The sequence below is a fragment of the Triturus cristatus genome, chromosome 1_2 (genome assembly GCF_964204655.1).
Source record: "Triturus cristatus chromosome 1_2, aTriCri1.1, whole genome shotgun sequence".
NCBI lineage: Eukaryota > Metazoa > Chordata > Amphibia > Caudata > Salamandridae > Triturus > Triturus cristatus.
In genome coordinates, this window is record NC_140580.1 from 119,821,574 (window position 1) to 119,843,020 (window position 21,447).

Below are 21,447 nucleotides of genomic sequence, written 5' to 3' on the forward strand. Positions count from 1 at the left end.
GCGTGGCGGCCATTTTGCCTTGGGTTATGAGGATGATCTTATGTGGCGGCCATTTTGATTTGGGATATTAAGAACATTACTCGTATTTCACTTTTAAGCCTTGCTGTTGATCTCTCGCTGACAGCGACGCGTGCCTCTGGACTTTGAAGACTGTTACCACTCGTTCATGGTGAGGAATTCTTGTTTTGGATTTGTTTTATTTTTTTAAAAAAAAAAAAAAGAAGGAAGAGAACAAAGTCATTTTATTGACATTGCGGTTTAGTTTGTTTGGTAGACATTGACAATTTTTAGCGTCATGGCATCGGCTTCTAGTATGTCACAACCACCTGCTTTCCTGTCAGAAAAAGGAGAACCTATTCTTCCTTGGAAGAGGTGGAGGAATTTGTTGGATTCATATTTGGTGGCTATTGGGGGGGAGAAATTTTCTGCTACAAGGAAACAAGCTATATTACTACACAATTTAGGAGTTGAAGGCAGGAACACCTACGATAGCATGGACCCCATTATCATTGGAGGTGGTGATGGTGAACCTTCAGATGTATATGAGATGTCTATGACTATGCTTGAGCGTTATTTTGGTCCACGGATTAACGTTGTTTTAGAACGACACAGGTTCTTCACCAGGGTTCAAGGTCAAACAGAACGTGTGGGAACTTATATTGCTTCACTCAAAACGTTAGCACGCACGTGCGAATTTGGGGAGTTGTCTGACTCTCTGGTGAGGGACCAATTAGTCAGATGCACGAACAGTTCAAGGGTACAAGGTAAACTGTTGTCCAAGAATCCATCATTAACTGAGGCTATTGCGATTGTTGAGGGTGTTGAAAATACTTCTTCATGGGTGAAGGAAATAAGGAAGAATCGTGATGATAATGACCAAGGGAATAGTGAAGGTGTAAAGAAAAACCAAGAAAGTGTCCATTCCATGTTGGAACGTGATGTTGAGGATGAGTCATTTGAAAGTATTGCCAAAGTATCCTCAGGGTCAAAAGTTAAGGTGGTTACAAAGAACACTCTACCTCGTGTGGCTTTTAAAGACACTCAGCAATCTAGTGAACGAGATCCTCGACAACAGCGTTCCTTTGACCGTGAGAAAAGTAACAGTGACAAGCAGAAGATGAGATGCTACAGATGTGGAAGTTTCTCCCATTCGTCAAATTTTCCAAATTGTTATGCTAGAGAATGTGTGTGTATGAATTGTGGAGTAAAGGGGCATTATGCTAGAGTTTGCAAGTCGGCCAAAAAGGATCGTAACATAGGAAATTCCTCGGATAATATTCATACAGTGGTCATTTCAAGCATTTCGGAAGAAGGGAATAAGGTGGATTCGGACAAGATTACTATGCCATTTTGTAACATTATGGTGAATAGTGACGAATTTACTGTTTTGGCTGACTCGGGGTCTCCTTTCACGTTGATTGGAAATAAGATATGGGATGAGGTAGTTGGTTTGGAGAATGTAAAGCTTCAATCTCCAGATATTTCACCTTTCAGTTATGGAGGTACAAGGGTGGATATTCTGGGATACATTACTGCAAAAATTGTGTTCAAACAGAAAGAAACCATAGGGAAGGTTTATGTGGCTGTGAGAGGTGATAATTTGTTAGGTTGGAGACATCAGCGTGATTTAGGAATAATTCTTAATCCTAGTGCTACCAACCCAGAAGACCAGGTTATGTTGATGGAAGAGATAGGTATGGGTTCAGCTAGCAAGATATTAGCTGTAGATGGAGTGAGTGTGGAAAGGTATGTTGAAGATTATCCGGAGGTATTTACTGATTCTCTGGGTTGTCTGAAAGGGTTTGAGCATAGGATAATTTTGAAAAATTCAGCCAAACCGTGTGTGCATAAGGTACGGAGAGTGCCAAATTTACTGGTTGAACCACTGAAGCAGGAACTTGGGAGGTTACTCAAACTAGGTGTGATTGAAGAGATAGAGGCTTCGGAATGGTTGTCTCCGGTGGTTTTAGCACCCAAGGATGGAGGATTGGCGGTGAGGATGTGTGTTGACTTGCGTGGGTTGAATGAGTGGATTTGGGTGGATCGCCAACCTCTTCCAAATATTTCAGAATGTTTAAGCTTATTGAAGGGTGCTAAAATATTTAGTGTTCTGGATTTATCGTCCGCTTATCATCAAGTGAGACTTCACAAGGACTCCAGACATCTGACCTCCTTTGTCACACCTTTGGGGGCGTATCGATTTTTGAGGATGCCGTTTGGTTTGGCTTCGGCCGCGGCTTGTTTTCAAAGGATCATGAAGACGGTACTTGGGGATCTTCCCAATGTCTTGTTTTTTCAAGACGATATATTGGTTTATGGGAAGGGTGAGGGTGAGCATGAGAAAGTTTTAAGATCTGTTTTGGATAAATTGAGGGAGAGAGGTCTCACTCTTTGAAAGGATAAGTGCCGTATTGGTCTGGAGTCTGTAACCTATCTAGGACATGTCATTTCGGGGAAGGGTATACAGCCCAAAGTGCAGCTTGCAGAGAGTATAATGGGTGCTCCAGCACCTCAGGACAAGGAACAAGTTAGGTCTTTTCTAGGAATGGCCGAATTTTATTCCAAATTTGTAAAAGGGTTTGCTGGAGTAGTTGAGCCGATCAGAGTGCTCTTAAAAAAAGGGTCACGTTTTGTTTGGACCCCAGATTGTGAGAAGGCTTTTAATTTGGTTAAGTCTGAGATTGGGAAGATGCCAACACTGGGTCATTTTGACACCAGATTAAAGACTGTTCTCACAACTGATGCCAGTCTCAAGGGTCTGGGGGCTGTACTTTCTCAGGTTGTGGATGGGGAAGAAAAAGTAGTAGCTTTTGCTTCGAGGGCCCTTAGGGATGCGGAAATTAATTATTCTTGCATTGAAAGGGAGGCATTAAGTGTGTATTGGGCGATACAGCATTTTAAATTTTATTTGTGGGGAATTCCTTTTATGGTAAAATCAGATCATCGTCCTCTTGTACAAATTTATTCTGATCGTCACAGTGAGCACATGACTCCTAGGCTTAAAAGATGGAGTGAGGGGCTGCAAGAGTTTAATTTCCGTGTACACTATATTTCTGGGTTGGATAATAAGTCTGCTGACTGCTTGTCCAGGTTGCCAGTGTGTTCTGGGGAGGAGTGTGATGAGATTGAGTGCGTGAATTGGGTGATGGAAAATCCGTTGTTGGAAGAGGAGTGGTTGTCTTGTGCGGTTAAGGATACTACTTTTGGTGTTTTGAAGGACTTAATATCTAAGGGATGGATGAGTTGTAAGGATCTTGATCCAAATGTGAAGTCGTTTTGGTGTGTGAAGGATGAATTAACCTTTTGTGGGGATAAGCTTATGAGAGGAGAAAGATTAGTTCCCCCTGATGTTCTTAAGGAGAAGGTAGTCAATTTGGCTCATGAGGGACATCTTGGTAGGAGTCTTACGAAAGCGCATGTCAGGGAAAGGTACTGGTGGCCCGGTATGGATCGGTTGGTGGAGACGGTTGTGAAGGATTGTCATTTGTGTGCTATCAATGACAAGTCTCATGTGACTAGTCATGCTCCTCTTTCACCTGTGGAGGTTCCGGATGTGGTATGGACCAAATTGGGGTTGGACATTATGGGTCCTTTTGAGCTTATGCCTGCCCAAGAAAGATTTGTTGTTCTCTTGGTGGATTACACCTCGAAGTGGGTGGTTACCAAGTGTATGGGTGTGGTCAATTCTAGGTCCATTATTGAATTTTTAAAGGACGTCTTTACGTCTGAAGGTGTCCCAAAATATCTGGTCACAGATAATGGGGTGCAGTTTGTCTCCCAAGAAATGCAACATTTTCTTGAGAGTGTTGGCATAGTTCATTTAAAAACCGCGCTATACTCGCCACAAGGTAATGGTCTCACTGAGAGAATGAATAGGGTGGTGAAAAGTTGTGCTCAAAGGGCACTTGATACTGGGGTTTCCTTCAGTTGTATGCTGAGGGAAACATGGTGGGCACACCGCACTGTTCCTAATGCTATTTCTCAAAAATCACCTTTTGAGGCTTTGAGGGGGAAGGGTGGCGATGACTAAGCTAAATCCAGGGTGGCTTCCTGTATGGAAAGGGAATGAGGTCAGTGAAGATGTGAGAAAGAGGAGATTGGCTGATTATCAGTCAAAATACAAACAGCGCTATGATGACAAGATGTCTGTGAAAGGAAGGAAGTGGAACCTTGGCGATCGGGTTTGGGTCAAGAGATCCAGGTTTGGTCGTAAGGGTTTGTCTAACTTTCTGGGTCCTTTTGTTATCACAGCAATAAGGAAGAATGTTGTGACTTTGAACAATGGCTGTACCTGGAGCATGTCAAGACTGGTTAAAGTTGTTGATGCTAAGTTGCGTTTAGACAACAGCCGGCCCTGTGTTCCTGTAGACGGTAATGGGAATTGTAATGGTTCCGCCAGGCTCAGGCATGTACCAGCCAAGTTTAAAGATTATGTTATGTATTAAGTATATGTTATTCTTTATATTTTATACTGTATTTTTGCACCTAGTAATTCTTATCTTTATTTATTATCATTTTGTTTTTAATGTATTGTAAAGGGGATGTGTTGTAATCTACTAATGGTTGGATTGTGGAATCCCTGTTGTCTTGGCAATAGAATGTGAATGTTCTGTGGACAGAGGCATTCAGGCTGAGAGACGATGAGGAGAGGAGTTGGTTAATGTTGGTGGTTGCGATAATAAAGCCTACTTCTGGATCTCAACGTGTGTACCGGCTTTTAATACCCCCCCCCCCCCCCCAAGTTCTCAAACTTTGTCGCGGAGATACAAGATGCACAGGGGACCATATATAGAAACCTCTCTGATCAACTCAATACGTTCAGGGAGAAATATAAAACACTGGCACCCCGCTCGATTTGCCAGAATACTTAGAGGACAGAGCATGGGCATGGTTAGGACCTAATCAACAAAAATTTCTGAATTTGGAATTGGAGGTGGACGAGATTACTGAGGCAATAATGCATATGAAATCAGGGCGAGCCCCGGGCTCAGACGGCCTGCCAATAGAATTTTATAAAGCCTACGCACCAATTTTAGCACCCATCTTGAAAGAAGTGTTCTATGCGGCGTTAGAGGGGGGCAGCCTACCGAGAACCATGCGGGAGGCTCAAATAACCGCGCTACTAAAACCCGGCAAATCCCCGCTACACTGTGAATCATACCGACCCCTATCTTTACTGAATTGTGATACTAAAATCCTAGCAAAGGTTTTAGCGATCCGCCTCAGTTTTGCGATGGAAAGATTGGTATTGCCGGATCAGGCGGGATTCATCCCAAATCATGCCACATCCCACAACCTTAGAACACTTTTAGCAGTACTGCAAGACATAGATCCCAATTGCTCAGCGGTGGCGGTTTTTGACGCCACCAAGGCGTTTCATTCAGTGGAGTGGGATTACCTGATGGGAAATCTGAGTTACATGGGGATGCCCTTTACCCTCTTGAACTCGGTTAAACTGCTGTACACGCGGCCGATAGCCACAGTCCTGCTGAATGGTGCACGTTCTTCTCACTTTACCGTTTCCAGAGGCACGAAGCAGGGATGTCCGCTATCCCCAATTTTAGTTGCTTTGGCCATCGAGCCCTTGGCAGCAAAGCTACGACAGCATCACAATGAGAGATCCCTGATTTATCCTGCTAGACAATTGCTTATCTCCCTCTATGCGGACGATATGACCCTGTATATCAAATAGCCTCAAGAGAATCTTAATCCTGTGTTGAGGGAGATAACCAAATTCAGCGCCATTTCTGGAATACAAATAAATTGGACTAAATCTGCAGTATTCCCCCTCACGCACAAAACCCTACCACACAATTGAATTATCCCCTGGTTTGGGAGAGTGACGAGTTAAAATACCTAGGGGTACATAAAACCAGGGATGCGTGCGAATTATGGCGTAGATATTGACAAGACAACATCACCAAATGGATACGACTACCACTGTCAATGGCAGGGAGGATATCCCTTATTAAGATTATTCTACTACCTAAATGCCTAAATGCCTGTATCTCTTAATCAACATCCCATACCATCCCAGGAGGTCCTTCTTTAACACACTTAAGACACAACTTATAAGACTTATATGGGGCGGGAAACAGGCGCGGCTCAGCCTAACCACATTGATGTTGCCGTACCAACAGGGGGGATACGATGTTCCCAATTTTGAGTACTATTACTATTGTGCGCAGGCACATTTCGCAGTTTACTGGGTTCACCCGCCTCCCTTCATGCCTCATCTGGTGGTGGAAGACGGCTATATGTCGCCGATGCCTTCAGAGGGCTACCTCTTTACTAGGGCGAAGGAGCGAGAGCGAGACCCCTCCACGGTGGACTGTACTCTCGCTGCGTGGAGACAGATTGCGCGCAGGTTAGGAGCCCCCATGATGTATTCCCCTAGGATGCTCCTGCTATGTAATCCCTTATTGCAAGTCACAAATGAGGGGATATGCCGCAAACTGCTTGATGGTCTGCATTACACCACCTGGGGGGGGGATCTATATATCGGGGGACAATTTCGCTCTAGGGCACAATTCTTTGGCACACGTGCCCACAACCATGGACACCTTTATGTATATTCGACTTAGGCAAAGCGTAAAAGCGGTAACCCCTGTATTTCCCGAAGAGCCAGATATATTTGCACCCCTACATGACTTATTACAGGCGGAAGCCCCACGACAGGTCACATCACTCTTGTATAAACACATACAGAAAGCGCCACCTCCCCAAACTCCACGGGCCAGACGGGAATGGGACAACGACCTAGATATACCACTGACAGACGAGCTATGGGAAATTAGTTGCAAGCAGACGGAGGAGGTCACAGGCAATAGTAGGCTACGCCTCATACACTTAAAATTTCTGCATAGATTATACCATACTCCGGTCAAACTGCACAAACTGCTACTGCGGGAACATGACAACTGTGCAAGATGTGGAAGGGAAGGAGCAGATTTCATACATTTAGTGTGGAGCTGCCCTCAGGTGGCTGCCTACTGGACACAGGTTTTTGACGGGATGTCCAAAATGATAGGTGCTCAAATATCCCCGAACCCGCTCATGGCTCTTCTAGGGTTCACTCAGGACATAAAAACAGTGCATAGGAAATATTTGGCAATGGGTTTGCTCCTAGCGAAACGTAAGGTAGCATGCAAATGGGGACGGGGGAGCGCTCCTAAGTTCAAGGAATGGATAAATACGATGTTCACGTGGCAAGATCACATGTATTATTATGCCGAAATATTACCCATAAAATCGCGGCCGAAAGACATCTGGGGACCCCTGACTGTCTTTCTCCTGGGGAACGAGACAGTTCAGGGAGAGGGCCAGGGAGGGGGTGGGGAACCAGGAAGGAGAACAGTCCTAGAGCCCGCTCGTGGTCCTCACAGGCAGAATCTGAGGCATTGTCGAATTGCAGTGAAATTGTGGCAAATGAGTAGTGATGCTGGATAGTGGGACGGGTGAGTTTTTGGGTACCTGCCATAGTGGTAGGAGGCTAAACTACCCTCCTAGTTTAAGCAGTAATTGTGATGTCTGCATATCGTATACCCTAATGACCCCGTATACTACGGAATGTAATGCTATTTGTATACTATAATCATGTGCTGCCCTATGATCGCTGGATGGGGGTTTTGCAAATGTTAGATAAGGGGGCGGGGGGGTAGTTGATGCTATGCAACAAATTTGTACGGGAAGGTGTAAGATTAGCGCATCATTAATGCACCTGAATTGTTGATTGACATTACACTGATGTACTGTAAAAGCTTGGGTCGTGAGCACATTACCTTTCCACGAGTAATTTGTATTTAGAGATGTGATGAACACGCACAGATGGAGGTGAAGTAAATATATACATGTAATAATACTCGGACTCACTTGTCGAATGGCAAGTGCTCCCTGTGGGTCGACAGTCAACTCCGCCAAATGAACTCCGAACTCTGCAAACAGGAGTAGAAAGAAAAGGCAAAGTGAATAGAGTTTTGTACAAATGGTGAAAGTGATTTGCGAATCAGACATTCCCTTCTGTATGCAGCGCGCACAGACTTCAAAGCTGCTACTGGTTATGTGCAAAATGAAGTTCACAATGTAGTTTTCTAGGATTGTCAGATTACTAAAGTACTGCTCCCTTCCGAGAATTCATCATCAATACTGTAATTTTCCATTGTAACTGCTTTTTTTTAAAACCCACCCGAAAACAAAATTAAATATTCTTTAAAAAAAAAAAAAAGACGATGGAGCCAACAAAAGCAACAGTGTGAAGATTTAAAAACCAAAGTGTCTCTATTAACATTTTGTTGTGCTTAACATGACAAAGTTTCATAAAACTAAAACAATGGCTGTGAATGGGTCTACCGAATCCTGTTCAGAACGGGAGAAATATATATATTTTTTGAAGTCTGGACGTGTGAGTTGGAGAAAACTATATGTGAACAGTGGCGACTGACAAAGAAAGCTGAGGCAACGTGGCTTGCTCTGAGGTACAGGGTTCATGCCGATTGGCGATGCATTACTGTTTGCCTCAAAGATTTGAAACATGATGGAAAACAGCTAGTCGGAACTTGCACCTAAGAAGAACAAGGCCTTTGCAAGACCTAATGAAGAGCTGAGGCCAAGGAAGTCATGCAAATGTGGCGAGCCGAATCATGAGAGGGGGGGTCTGCATCAGTGCTTTGAAAGCCAGCTGTCCCTGACCTCGTTCTCGCGTACTAGCGAATGATCTACCCTATGTACTGTGAATGGATGAAAGTGTGGACAGAAATGCTCAAGTTCTAATTGGTGTGTAATGCCAATAATCCATGCATTCATTACTTCAGCAATGTTTGTCTGACATGTATTACCATCTGTGTTATTGCATGTAGGACTGCCCCTTCCTATTCCGCATCTGAAGGTGGGGCTGCAGAGCACCTATCAGACAAATTTGATAGGTGGTGCCATGTGAAGTGTACTAACCGCAACCAGTCCTTTAGCCAAATTCGCATTTTGAGACTTGGGTGTATACTTTTTCAATTGAAAAAATACAAGCTGCAGAAGGTACGGCGTTGCTAGCTAAAAATACCAGACTGACAATGTCTCCTGACAATTGGCAAACACTGCAGTCACAGGTAAGTATCACTTAAGAGAGAGAGGTACAGTGGGAGCAGGGGTGGCAGGCAGGGTTGAGGAAACATTCGTCACATGTTGGCATCGCCTGTAAAAGACCGGTAGTATTAGGTAAGGCTCAGTCACATGCCTCTGAAAGGAGGCTAGGACTCGTTCAGATTCTGTCACAAGTCAAAGGAATGACAAAGACTGTAGGGCTTGGCAGTCAGTCACTTGGCAGGATCACATCGCAAGGTTGTGTGGGCTGGGAATAAATCAGTTGTATGACAGTTTTGCATGTGAAAGAGTAGAGTGGGGACAGCATTACTCCACTCACAAGGACCCCTCTACACATTCAAGGCCTCGTCCACCCCTACACTGCTGCATCACAGGACGGAAAGGAAGAATGCAATAATTTTGACCTGGTAGCAGGTCTTTTAAATTCAAACATCCCTCTGGACGGCCTTCCAGTGCATCTGCGAATGCAGTCCAATCACCTGAGGTTTTGGCGTATCATCAAGATCGACTATACCCACACTAAAAGTGGGTGCCCTTCACTACCCACACATTTGGCACATTACATTTACCCTTATCAAATGTTTCCATGAAGCTTGAAAAGAAACTTTCAATAAATTGGTATTGGCTACATGAGCCATGTGTTGAAGATGCACCTCAATGGTCATATAGAGCAACACATTGAGTACAGGGATAAAGTCTTAAAATGCACAAAATGCTGGCTTCCCTCGCCTCCTTTGATTTTACCATTGCCACAACAACTGACCAAACTGTTCTGAAAGAGTTACGGTTTAGAGTAAAACTCTCCTGCTCCCTTGAAAGACTGGAAAATATATGGAAATGAAGATTGTAAGCTGTGCATGTGAGTGGCTAGCCTGGTATATGATACACTTATGTAAGTTGACAGACTGCATAAGTCCAGAAAACCCTTATGGTGAATTAGGAGGTCTAAGACAACCTTAAAAAGCTCTCTAAGTGGTAGCTGTGGAGAGCAGCCTTCAGGCTTAGTCCAGAAGAAGTGTAAAGCAGCTTGTTTTACCAGAATGCAATCTTCTAGGTATCGATTAAATGAAAAAGAACCACACAAGGTATTTATAAAAATATATATTTATTATATAATACTCACTAACATGTTTAGATATCTCCTACCCAGAGATATGCACAATGCACACAATACTTTGCATACAAATCACATAAATAGCACAAAATACACAGTGAACCCCAGGGAGAGACCAAACCATATATTAAGAAAGTGGTATAAGAACCACGACTTGTGTCAAGACAATGTCTAGAGGATGTAGAAGTGCCAGGCCCCCAAGGAACCACCAAAAGGTGAGTGACTAGGAACCCCACGGAGATAGTGTGCAGTGTGGGAACAGGACTGCATTCTCTGTACAAATCAACGTGCAAGTCGTGGTTGCAATTTTAAAGAAAAAGGACCTTTCCAGTGGAAGACAGAAGGTTGGAGCGACACCCCACCTGTGGATACCCTAGCACCCACATTACCTACACCAGGGAAGATGGGTGCACAGGTGTTAAGTAGTGTCAGAAACCGCCGTTGAAACCAATGGAGGACTTCAGGAAAGTGTCACTGCTGGAGAAGGAGAAAGTGTCCAGTGGAATCCGAAGGTGAATTCTAGCTGTTAGGTACCTGCAAGCAGAGGGGACGGTGTCTATGTCACCCAAGATTGATCTGGAGACCTGAAGACGAATGCCCACCAATGTTGAGTGTTGCAGGAGAGTCGACAGTGACCTTGACTCTGCAGCTGTGAGGACCAGGCGACACAGATGAAGACTAGGAGCTGTGCACGAGCTGTCCCACGTCGGATGTCGAGAGCTGATGGGTCGGTGTCCATCTGATGCACCAACAAGCCTTGGCAACTGCAAACAACATGGATGTCGAAGAAGGTGCAATGTCAGGATCAGCAAGGCTCAGTGGACTCACCACAAGCATGGGAGTCAGGGCAGGTCCCAAGCAATCATGAGCCCAAAAGAAACAAAGATGACCCTCAAATGGACCCACAGGATGGAGGCACTGGTGTCCAGAGAGGACCTTAAGCGTCCCACCAAAAGATGCAGGCCACGATACAAACAATGCAGACGAAGATTCTCGTCACTGGAGATGCTCGAGGCTGGGGCTACTTGGAGCCCGAAGATCTTGGTGGAAGGTAGCCAACGAGTCTTTGCAACGGCAAGTCGACGCAGTGCACAGAGGTTCGGTTACTGCAGCTCCTATGGGGGATACTGGCCTCAAACTTGGTGGTGAGAGGGCCAAGCAGGCCTCGAGAGATGTGGAGAACCCCCACCTGTGTTGCCGAGCCTTTCTGAGTCCCTGGGAGTTCAGGATCAGCAGACCGGTCAGCTTCGTTGCGTTATAATCAGATGCAGGGAAGAGACTCCTCCTCTCCAAGGGAGATTTCTTCAGGTGTCTTTGGTGCCCACAGGCCTTGGAAAGTTCCTGTATGGTACACAGGCGATGCAGCAGACTGAAAGGGGGACAAAGTCGAGCCCAAACGTAGTCCAGCGAAGTCCAGAGTGCCCAGATGGTAGAAGTTGAAGTGGTGTCTGAATTGAATCGTGTTCCATGACGAATCTCGTGACCTACCCAAAGTTATGCCCTTAAGTACACTAGGGAAAGGGTTTGGACGATTTAAGGTTCCCTCCCAAGGGAGGAAGTGTACAGTGGGGAGGATACTCCCATATCATTTGTCCGATTTCGCGCCAGAGCAAGAGCCAGCGGCTCCCAGAGCTGGTTTTAACTGGACTATGCAAGGAGGCACCAAATGTGCCCGTCATGCAGACTGAGTGGCGCTGGCAAGGACACCCACCTGGCCCCAATACACTAAATCCTGTCTGGGAAGTGGTCACAACTCCCTGTGACAGGATACCTATTGTTCTGCCTTTCGCCTGCTCAAGCCTGGCTCAGCAGCAGGAGGGCAGAATCGGGTCTCTGGTCGGAAGCAACCATGTTGTGCTGTCCGGGTTTAGAAGACTGGTGCCGGGAGCACTGAGAGCCTATCAGAGGTGTTCTGGTGCTTGGAATCATACCTCACACCGTTTACGGTGTGGGGGTATGATTCCAACATGTTTGATACCAAACATGATAGGAATCGTTGCAGCCAGTTTCAAGAGGGTTGTCGCGTAATTACGCGGTGCCCCCTTGTATGGTATATGGCTGTTTCACTTACAACCCAGGAGAATGGACTCCGTAGGCTGTAGGGGTATCCTGCTCATGCAGGGGCACCCTCACACTTCGAACCAAGCACCCTGCTTTTAGGATTGCAAAGGCCTGCTATAGGAGTGCCTTATAGGTTTTAAGTGCAGTGACCCTAGATATAGGAAACCTATATCTTTCGTAAGTGGTGCTAGCATCAGCTTACACAGGCTGCAATGGCAGGCCTATAGTTACAGCTTGAATGGTCTCCCATGGGTGGCATAATACATGCGTCAGCCCATGGGGGACCTCTGGGGTACCTATGCCATGGGTACCTTGGTACCATATACTAGGGACTAATAGGAGTACCTCAGTAACCAATCTGGGATGTACCCAAGTACTGAACAGAACAATTTAGGGGAGAAAGCAGAGAGACTGGGGTCCTGATTAGCAGGATCCCAGTCAGACTAGCCAAAACAGCTTAGCACCAGGCAAAACATGGGGGTATCCATAAAAGCAGCTCCTACTTTCCTACAGTACAGCTTTAAGAGGAGTGAATTTGATGCACATTAATCCAAAAAGCATATTAAATGTGTTAGCGCACTCAGACCCACAGGTGGTGGGGGTGGTATAAAGGGATGTACAGAGAAGCACCACTAAGAAAACGCATGTGAATGCTTAAAGGCTCGATATTAAAATCCGGCAACCAAAGGCATTAATGATGAAACATAGCATGGTAAGGGTTCTTTATCTGTTTTCCAACTAGTTGGGTTACTCTTTCTCTTCCTGAGGCAACCGCAGCCCTCCCTACAAAGCTTCATTCTTATGTGCACGACTTAAGGGTGTGACGTTATTTGCAAAGGCAATGACAAACATGGGAACCTCCTTTTACATGCAACAAAAAATACATTATAAGTGCAGGACCAGTTTATCAGTACTCAACTCTTTGGGATGCCAGACAGGATGCATGGCCAGGGCTACAAGTGACGATTGGGTGGCTGCCAACGTCGAAGAGGAATTTAGTCCACGTGCCCATCTCCCCAACACCTCGACATTGCGGAAAGGTACTGTAAGAAATTGTATTTGGGGTAGTTGACTATCCACCTCAAGGAATAATCACTAAATTAACCTGAGCTCAATCACTCGGTAGCTATTTCACAGAGCAGACCAGCCTAACTTAGGGCAATGTGAAAAGTATTCCTGCAGCAGCAAATAGTAACAAAGTCAAAATGCCGAATAAAAATCCCTAACCGAATTAGAAATAGAGTAAAGTGTAATAAACAAAATGACACCAAAATGACAAAAACCCAATAAAGAGAACCGGAGATATGAATTTTTAAAGATTTCAAGGACAATAACACCAAAAAGCACAGAGCGATAATATTATGGGCCGGTAGACAGTTACCTAGGCACAATTTCAGGCTGGCTGTGATGGAAAGTGCGTCAGATACATCAACCAAGTTGGTCCCGGTTGCTGACGAGAAGTTACTTATTTGTTAAATTCTTTATTAAAATATAATGTGCAGAGTTTTATCTTTAAAAATGAAGTGTTAAGTGCAAAAATTGTAGTAGTCATTAATACTTCAAAACTATTGGCATGTTGCATAGAAATGAAGTATAGTTTATTAATTTGACGTAACCACAGACCCTGTGAATGAAATAAGACATGAATACCGAAAAGCTTGTTTTTTCAGACTTCACAACCGTTGTGCAAGATGTTTTTCTTCTCTTTGCTGCAGACGTTGTAATTTTGAAAGCTACTGTTTATAAACTAATTATCAGACATTTGTTGTATTAGACGACTGATAGTACAGTTCTCTTTACAAATGATGTAGACGACAGGGAGGATGATTCACATACACATGCTTAAAAGACAATTAAACTCTGGTGAGAATATGAGGTAAGCCTGTTTCCAGGAGTGTGCTGAAATCCAATTAGTCAACAAGAAGAAGAAAGAATATATTTGTTGCAACAAAGTAAATGTGCATTTAATTAGTGTTTGATCTTAGACTAGAGAGTCCCCTGTCCCAGACTCTTCAAGAGGATACTCTTTACTGGGTTGTCTTGGACATCTCCTTACGAGAAGTCTCACTTCCTGATTTGCTATTAGAGCTGAGGATACTATCCAGCGTATTATGCTAATGCTTTATGCTTGATTCTCTATCGGGAACATTCATGGGTATCTGAGCTGACACCTTTAATCCTTCTAGCATTAATACCGATTTATTTAGAATACGGAAGTTTATTTATGGAACACACTTGTTGCATTTTTATTGTATCAATTCCTTATTGATTTGCTATATTGATTTACGTTATTACCAAATAATTGATTGATATTAATCTTTGATAATGAGATTTAGAAAATAAAATCTTAAAGAATGAGAAACTAAAATATTTGAAAATGAAACCCTTTAGCTCAACGTAACTCTTTTGACTGAACTAAAAGAAATAACTGATATTGTTTTATACTAACTTCCCCTCCTCACATTTCTGTCGACATCAAAGATCCATCAACCTGTACGCAGGGTTCATGACTGGTAAGTGACAGTGAAACCATGTGCTCCAACAGTGGTAGCAGAGTATAGTTTATGTCACGAGAGAGGATCTGAAATAATTAGTCCTAGTTGAGAAATGCCCATGTCCTTAAGACCAAAGCCGAAGCTTTAAGATTGACGGCGTTGCGGTTTCGAAGGTGGTTGCAGTAGTGGGAGTATCAATAAGCTTATGTGTTGCTATGGTCTTTGTTGAGATTTGGTTGTGTTGTTTTGTTGTGCTTGGGAATAGTAGTGTGTAAGCGTAAATTGTTGAGCAGTTGAAGTAGTTGAAGTAGTTATCGGACTCGAAGTAGTACAAGATCCCAGAATAGATAAGCAGTTCAAACTGTGGTGTTATTTGTGGTGCACAATTGTAAGATATCTTCGAATTGCACAATTGATATAGGGACTATAACAATGATGTGATTGTACTAATATTGATTGGGGTTAGTGGAGCCTATTGCCAAAAGGAGAAACTACATAGTTGGAGTAATTTCCCGCTGGTCAAGATTTCATTTGCGTATGTGTAAGATTAGGGAAGTCGGAGGGTGTTAAAACCTTACTTCCGATAATTTTTGTATAAATGAATGATTTGGAATTTCTTAAGTGGAGCAGACAAAAGTTAGTTGTTTATTATGCTTAGAGTTGTAGAATTTGTGTACGAGAAAGTTGAAAAGGAAGGTGAACCGATGAAAGGAGTCAGGAGTACGTCATAGGGTGCCATGCTGAGATTGGTCAGCTGGCTTTAGAGTCGAGCTGTTATTGGTTAATGACGACAGAGTGCCATGCTGGGATAAAACAGCTGTTGTGAAGTGCCTTGCTGAGACTGGTTGATGAGAACTCAAATATTAAGCTGTGACATGATTGGAGAAAGATTGAAGTATACGGAATTAGAACCAGAATCAAAACCCCGAAATTTGAACTTAATCATTGCACATCATTTGTTGAATTATTGCAAAAATGAAATGTTTCATAACTTTTGGATTAGAGGTGATATAGTTCAAGAAAGTGAATATTCGTCACCAGAAGGTAGGCCAGTTTGTTACATGACGACAAATGTACGGTTTCACACAGGTTTGTGGCTTTGTCAATGGTGCAAGATTACTGAAAATTAGAGTTCATTTATATTTCCACAAAATGGTACATTTGATTTAGAGGTTATTGAACATTTAAAGGAGAAATTATACAATATGAAACCACCTCCTAGACCCTCACATTAAGAAGCATGTAATGCTTGGGAGACAGCAGCACGTGATAAAGAGAAATATCAGAACAGGACAAAGACGTAAGCGAAATTATGCAGATGCTCAATAGGACAAAGAATAGCAAAGGTGGAGAAAATGTATAATCGAGGAAGCTAGAATGTACCCTGTCGTGACCACAGAAAAGACTAAAAGAAATTGGAAACAAATGATGCAGAAGCTGCAAAGAAAATGGACACTGATAGCGATTCGTGGATGATGTTCTGGATGCTTTATTGGCTTCAGTTCCACCACATGTGGCACCTACAACAAATACTGATAGTGATATAGCTTCTAGTGCTACAGGGGCTTCAGGCCCTGTTGACCCGAATGTAATTCAGAACAAGCGATCATTTCCAGCACTTCAAATTGCAAATATACCTGCTGAAGTGGCTCATGCTGTAATAATTCCAGGTTTTACTGTCTCAATTTTGACTGTTCCTGCGCCAGTGTCACAAGTGGTGTCAACATGGACATTGGTAGTGGCAGTTGCGACTGCACCGATCCATATTGTCCCAAATAACGTAGCTCAAGGTGCTGTAGGAGGCGAAGCTGCGACAGGGTTCATGCAGACATCGCAGAATTCACATACTGTTGCGTAGATACCACTGCAAAATGTTCAAACATTAAGAGAAGGAAGGAAGGATTGTTTTTACGACACCAGTTGCCAAAAGTGAGACCTCACCATTTGAGGGTGGAATTTTTCCATCAGGGTTTGAAGAAACCACAGACAATAAAAAGACTGAGGTGCCGAGAGATCCTATACTAGCAAAGAAAAGAGCAAGACCATTAGGTGTTTCAAAATTAAAGGTGGAATAAGAAGAAAGGATTAGGAGATGTTTAGATATTCCCCATGTGGAAAATTATTAGGAAAATGAACTGATATATTTGAGTAAAGAAATAATGAGACGTGCAGCTATTTCACATGATAAATTAACGGAATTAGCATGAAAATATGAAGTGGAGTGTTCCATTACAAAGATGAAGCTAATGTGACAATGTAATCTTCAAGAATGAAGTTATGTATTGGGGAATTGGTAACATGCATACGCAAATAGAATGATTTTGACAGATTAGAAAGCAAGTGTACAAAGAAACAAGAAATGAAACCATCAGATGCAGCAGAAGCAAATATTAAACCACCACCAGCAGCCCCAGATGAAGAGAAAGCATTTACTTTTCCTGGTAGGGAGATGCCAGGTGGAGAATATGTGCATGTACCACGGATTGCAGGTGATATTGCAACACTTAAGAACAATTTTCAGAAATTGAGAGAGAATCGTGCACAGTGGCCTGTACAAGCTGGCAGGTTCTGAGAACAGATCTGAATATTTTGACATTGTAGTACAGAGTGATTTGTGGGCTAAGTACAAAATAGCTGTACAGTGGCCATATTCTGAACCTCCAAGATATGCGCAGTATGATGAGGCGATTACGTTTTTGAAAGGAAAAGTTCCCATGTTGGAAAACAAGATTTTTGACTGACAATTCACATTTAAGGTGCCTGAAAGGGTGGGGGGGGGGGGGGGGAAGAGGGGGGGAGGTTACCAACTTTGCGCTGTTCTAGAGGTAGATCAAAGTGGCCCATCTGTAGAAGGAAACGATAATGGCCACCAAGAGTAATTTCTTATTGACACCGGAGCGATCCAATCCACTGTTTGAACAGCGGAAGTCCTAGACCTACCCCTCTCGGGAATAAAGATCCAAGTTGTAGGTGTTACGAACAAACAAATAACCAATCCTGATTCAGAGAATTTGCATTTAAAAATAGGTTCATTTGAGGAGAATCATCAATTGCACTCATTCAAATTGTGTAAATCTGTTAGGGAGGGATCTTTTGTACAAGTTAAATTGCATTAGTTACTGCACACCGGACTGTGATGAAAATGTTGAATTTGAAACGGCTCGACAAAGAACAGCTGTAGGATTATATCCAGTGAGGACAGTGGAGGATTTACCTCCCGATGTGCAAGATACCTCTGGATTTACTGTATGGGACTTTTCAGGAAAAGACATTGGACTAATCAAAGGTGCAGAACCGGTCAAAATTACAGTAAAGCCGAATGCAATTTTCCCCAAGAACCCCACCTTATAATATAATGCCAGAGACAGTAGCAGTAATAACACCAGCGATTGAGAACATGCTAAAACATGGAATTTTAAAAGCGACTCTGAAAGGATGCAACTGGTAAAGTTGTTTGCGCAAAATTGGTTCAATCCCCGATTCAGAGTCCTAGCAGAGGAGTTGCGCCACACATGTGTAAAATGTCAACAGATGCATGCAGGAAGAACACCAGTAGCTATGAGTCACAAAGGAAGGTCATGTGGACCCTTAAATAGAATGCAGTTGGACTTTATCAAGATGCCTGTATGTACCGTGCTGAGCTATGTCCTGGTTATAGTGTGCATTTTCTCTCGATAGGTGGAAGCCTACCCAACACGGAAAAATGACAGCTAAACTGCTGTTGCGTGAACTTATACAAAGGTATGGATTTCTGGTTTCTTTGGAGACAGACAGAGGCACTCATTTTAATACTGAATTCCTTAGAATGCTGTGTGTGCCTTTCCAAGTGGAACACTGTAGTGATCATCCCAAGGCTTCAGAAACAGTGGAGCAATTAAATGGAGTCCTGAAGTCATAATTGGTCATACTTTGTGCCTCTACTTCTACTAGTAATTACCATTGGTTCTGATGCGTCTTTGAAGTATTCCTGACAGGAGAACAGGATGATCACCTAATAAAATCCTCATGGGACGTGCAATAAGACTGCCTGCTGTACCTGCAAATGCACTTGTGAAGATCACAAATGACATGATACTCGATTACTGGAAAGGACTGGCTGATGTGGTACGTCCTGTTTCTCACCAGGTTGGAGTGGTCACTGCCTATCCACATCAGTACCATGACCTTAGTCCTGGTGATTGGGCTTTGGTGAAGAAGCATTTGTGGAAGCCCTGTTTGGAACCAAGGTGGAAAGGCCCCTACCAAGTCATCTTAAATCACAAACACTGCTGTCAAATGTGCTGGGATACCTAACTGGGTGCATGCACCACAAACTCAGAGTAAAGCGACCGCATGAAGATACAGTGTTCTTTGAGCAAAGTCAAAGAGCTCCTCTGACAGTACATCGGGAAGAACAAGAGAGGGGAGAAAAACAGCAAGAACTCACCAGTACAAGTTTGTGAAATATCGCAAAGTTGTGTGGAAATACCCACTGAAGAAACCATTAGAGTATCACAAGAGCAACTGAATAACCCAAATGAAGGAACGAGTGAGAAAAAGATAAATATGAGGATTTGAATGGCCAAATGGTAAGAGGCGATTAAGATCAAGTGCGTCTATCGAACGTATACCGCCAACAATAATCGAAAAAACAGTATCCAGTGATACAAGTGACACAGAGGAGGATCTGCACACACTAAGGAGATCCAACAGAGCAAGAGTACCTTGTTGAAGATACTCATTACCTAAATTGACTTACAATGCCAGAAATGTGGGAAGTGGTTAAAAGTCAAGATAAATTGAGCTCAGAGTTGTTTGAACCTCCATGATATGCTACACTGTCAAACAGGGTGGATTAAAACAAAATATTTTAAATAAATATGCAATTGAGAACTTTAACATTATTCAAATTTAAGACTGAAAGCATCTTCAACGACAAGTGAATAACGGTGTTAAACTCAAGAAGTAAAAGAGACTGAAGTAAGAAAAGAGTTAATAAAATAAAAATAATTAAGAAAAATTCCCTAAGGCAAAGGCTGCAGTAGAACAGTAGGCATAACACACTTAGAAGTAGACAGAGTAGGACTAGGAATGCCTAGTATTGGAGTTTGTACAAACAAAATGGGAAAGCTATCAAAGCATTAAAAACAAACCTAATGATGTTTTGCCATCACAAAGGGCTTCAAAAACTACTTTACACTTGAAACACCCCTCACAGAGCTAGTGAGAGAATGTACCTTCCCGGGAATTGACATAACAGAAAACAAAATGGCACAAAGGACATACACAGAAGTAGCACTCTCCGAATACAACTTGCGGGACAAATCTTGCGCTTTGTAAGGGGGATGAACAGGCACTTGATTTCTCCCACTGCTGAGGCGTATAAGCTATTGCCCAGAATGCTGTTCTGTAAGGAGCAGAGATCTGGGGCTATTCAGAGCAAGCTTTTTATTTATTTTTTTTTTTTTTTGAAACCGTTTATTGCAATCTCAAATATATACAGGTATGGGCCTACAACCTTCCGGCCGGCCGCTAAAGTGACGATAACAAATGACATACATACAATGAGGCACTTGGCTTTGCATAGACACTAAGGCAGGAGGTATCAACAACGCGGGCCATATGGCTCTGAGCCCACAATACGGTTTCATTTTATACAACACAACAACATAAATAAACACACACCCGCAAGGCAACCCACGATCGAAAGTGGCAGCACGTGCTCCTCAAATGGGGGACCCCAAACCATCCACTGAAAACCCCCGAGAGGGGAAGGGAAACAGGTCCGGGACTGGGAGAACACTGTGCTCGGAACTGAGGGAGGGAGTAAACTAGGGGGATGGAGCTGGTGAAGTGGGAGGCAACAACGGCGGCTCGCAGATATCCCCACGGTAGGCGTTCCAGGGGCCCCATATCTTCACCCATGCCCCAGGCTTACCCCGCGCCACATACACCACCTTTTCTCGGAACATGCACCAATCCATGTGTTCTTTCCAGGCGGACACCGCCGGGGACCTCTGGGATCCCCACAGCTGTGCAACGTCCCGTTTAGCCACCATATAGCCCAGAGTCACCCATCGCGTCTGCGGAACCGAGTAATCGGTCGGTTCCCACACATTCAGCAAACATCTCGCTTCAGGCAACAGCGCGACATGCGTAACCGCTCGCAGGACCTCATGCACACCACGCCAGAATCGCTCCACCCTCGGGCATTCCCACAAAATGTGCAAAAAGGTCGCTGAAGCACCACACCCACGCTTACACAATCCGTCCTCGGCATAGCCCATACGCAGAAGCCTTGGCCCCGTCATGTACACCCGGTGGAGTATCTTAAGCTGGACGAAACGAAGGCGAGCCGGGATGGCCACCTCCTTCGGAGAGGCCACCGCGGAAATCCAGTCCTCGTCGTCCAACTCCAGCCCATCGGCAACCCAGGCCTCGCGGAGGCCAGTCAGTAAGCCCGAGCGATCATTTATCAATTTCTTGTAAATGAGGGAGATCGTGCTGTCCGGAACATGGCCATCTAGCACTCGATCCTCCAGGGGGGAGGACTCCGGGATGGAGGCCACGTCTGGGAAGACGGAGCCCAGTGCGTGACGGACCTGCAGGTACCGAAAGTATTCACTGCCCCGCAGCTGAAACTCCGCCTGCAACGTCTCGAATGTTTTAAATCCTCCCCTCGTCCAGAGATCCCCCACTGTACTG

General features: G+C 43.9%; 1 protein-coding gene across 1 annotated transcript in view; it reads right to left on the reverse strand.

Moving 5' to 3' along the window:
- LOC146866931 (importin-9-like) overlaps positions 1-21,447 on the reverse strand; it is a 264,240-nt gene that overhangs the window by 209,105 nt on the left and 33,688 nt on the right. The window contains exon 2 of the mRNA XM_085614687.1: positions 7,873-7,934. Coding sequence (XP_085470813.1) covers positions 7,873-7,934 — 62 coding nt within the window. The remainder of the gene's footprint in view (positions 1-7,872; positions 7,935-21,447) is intronic.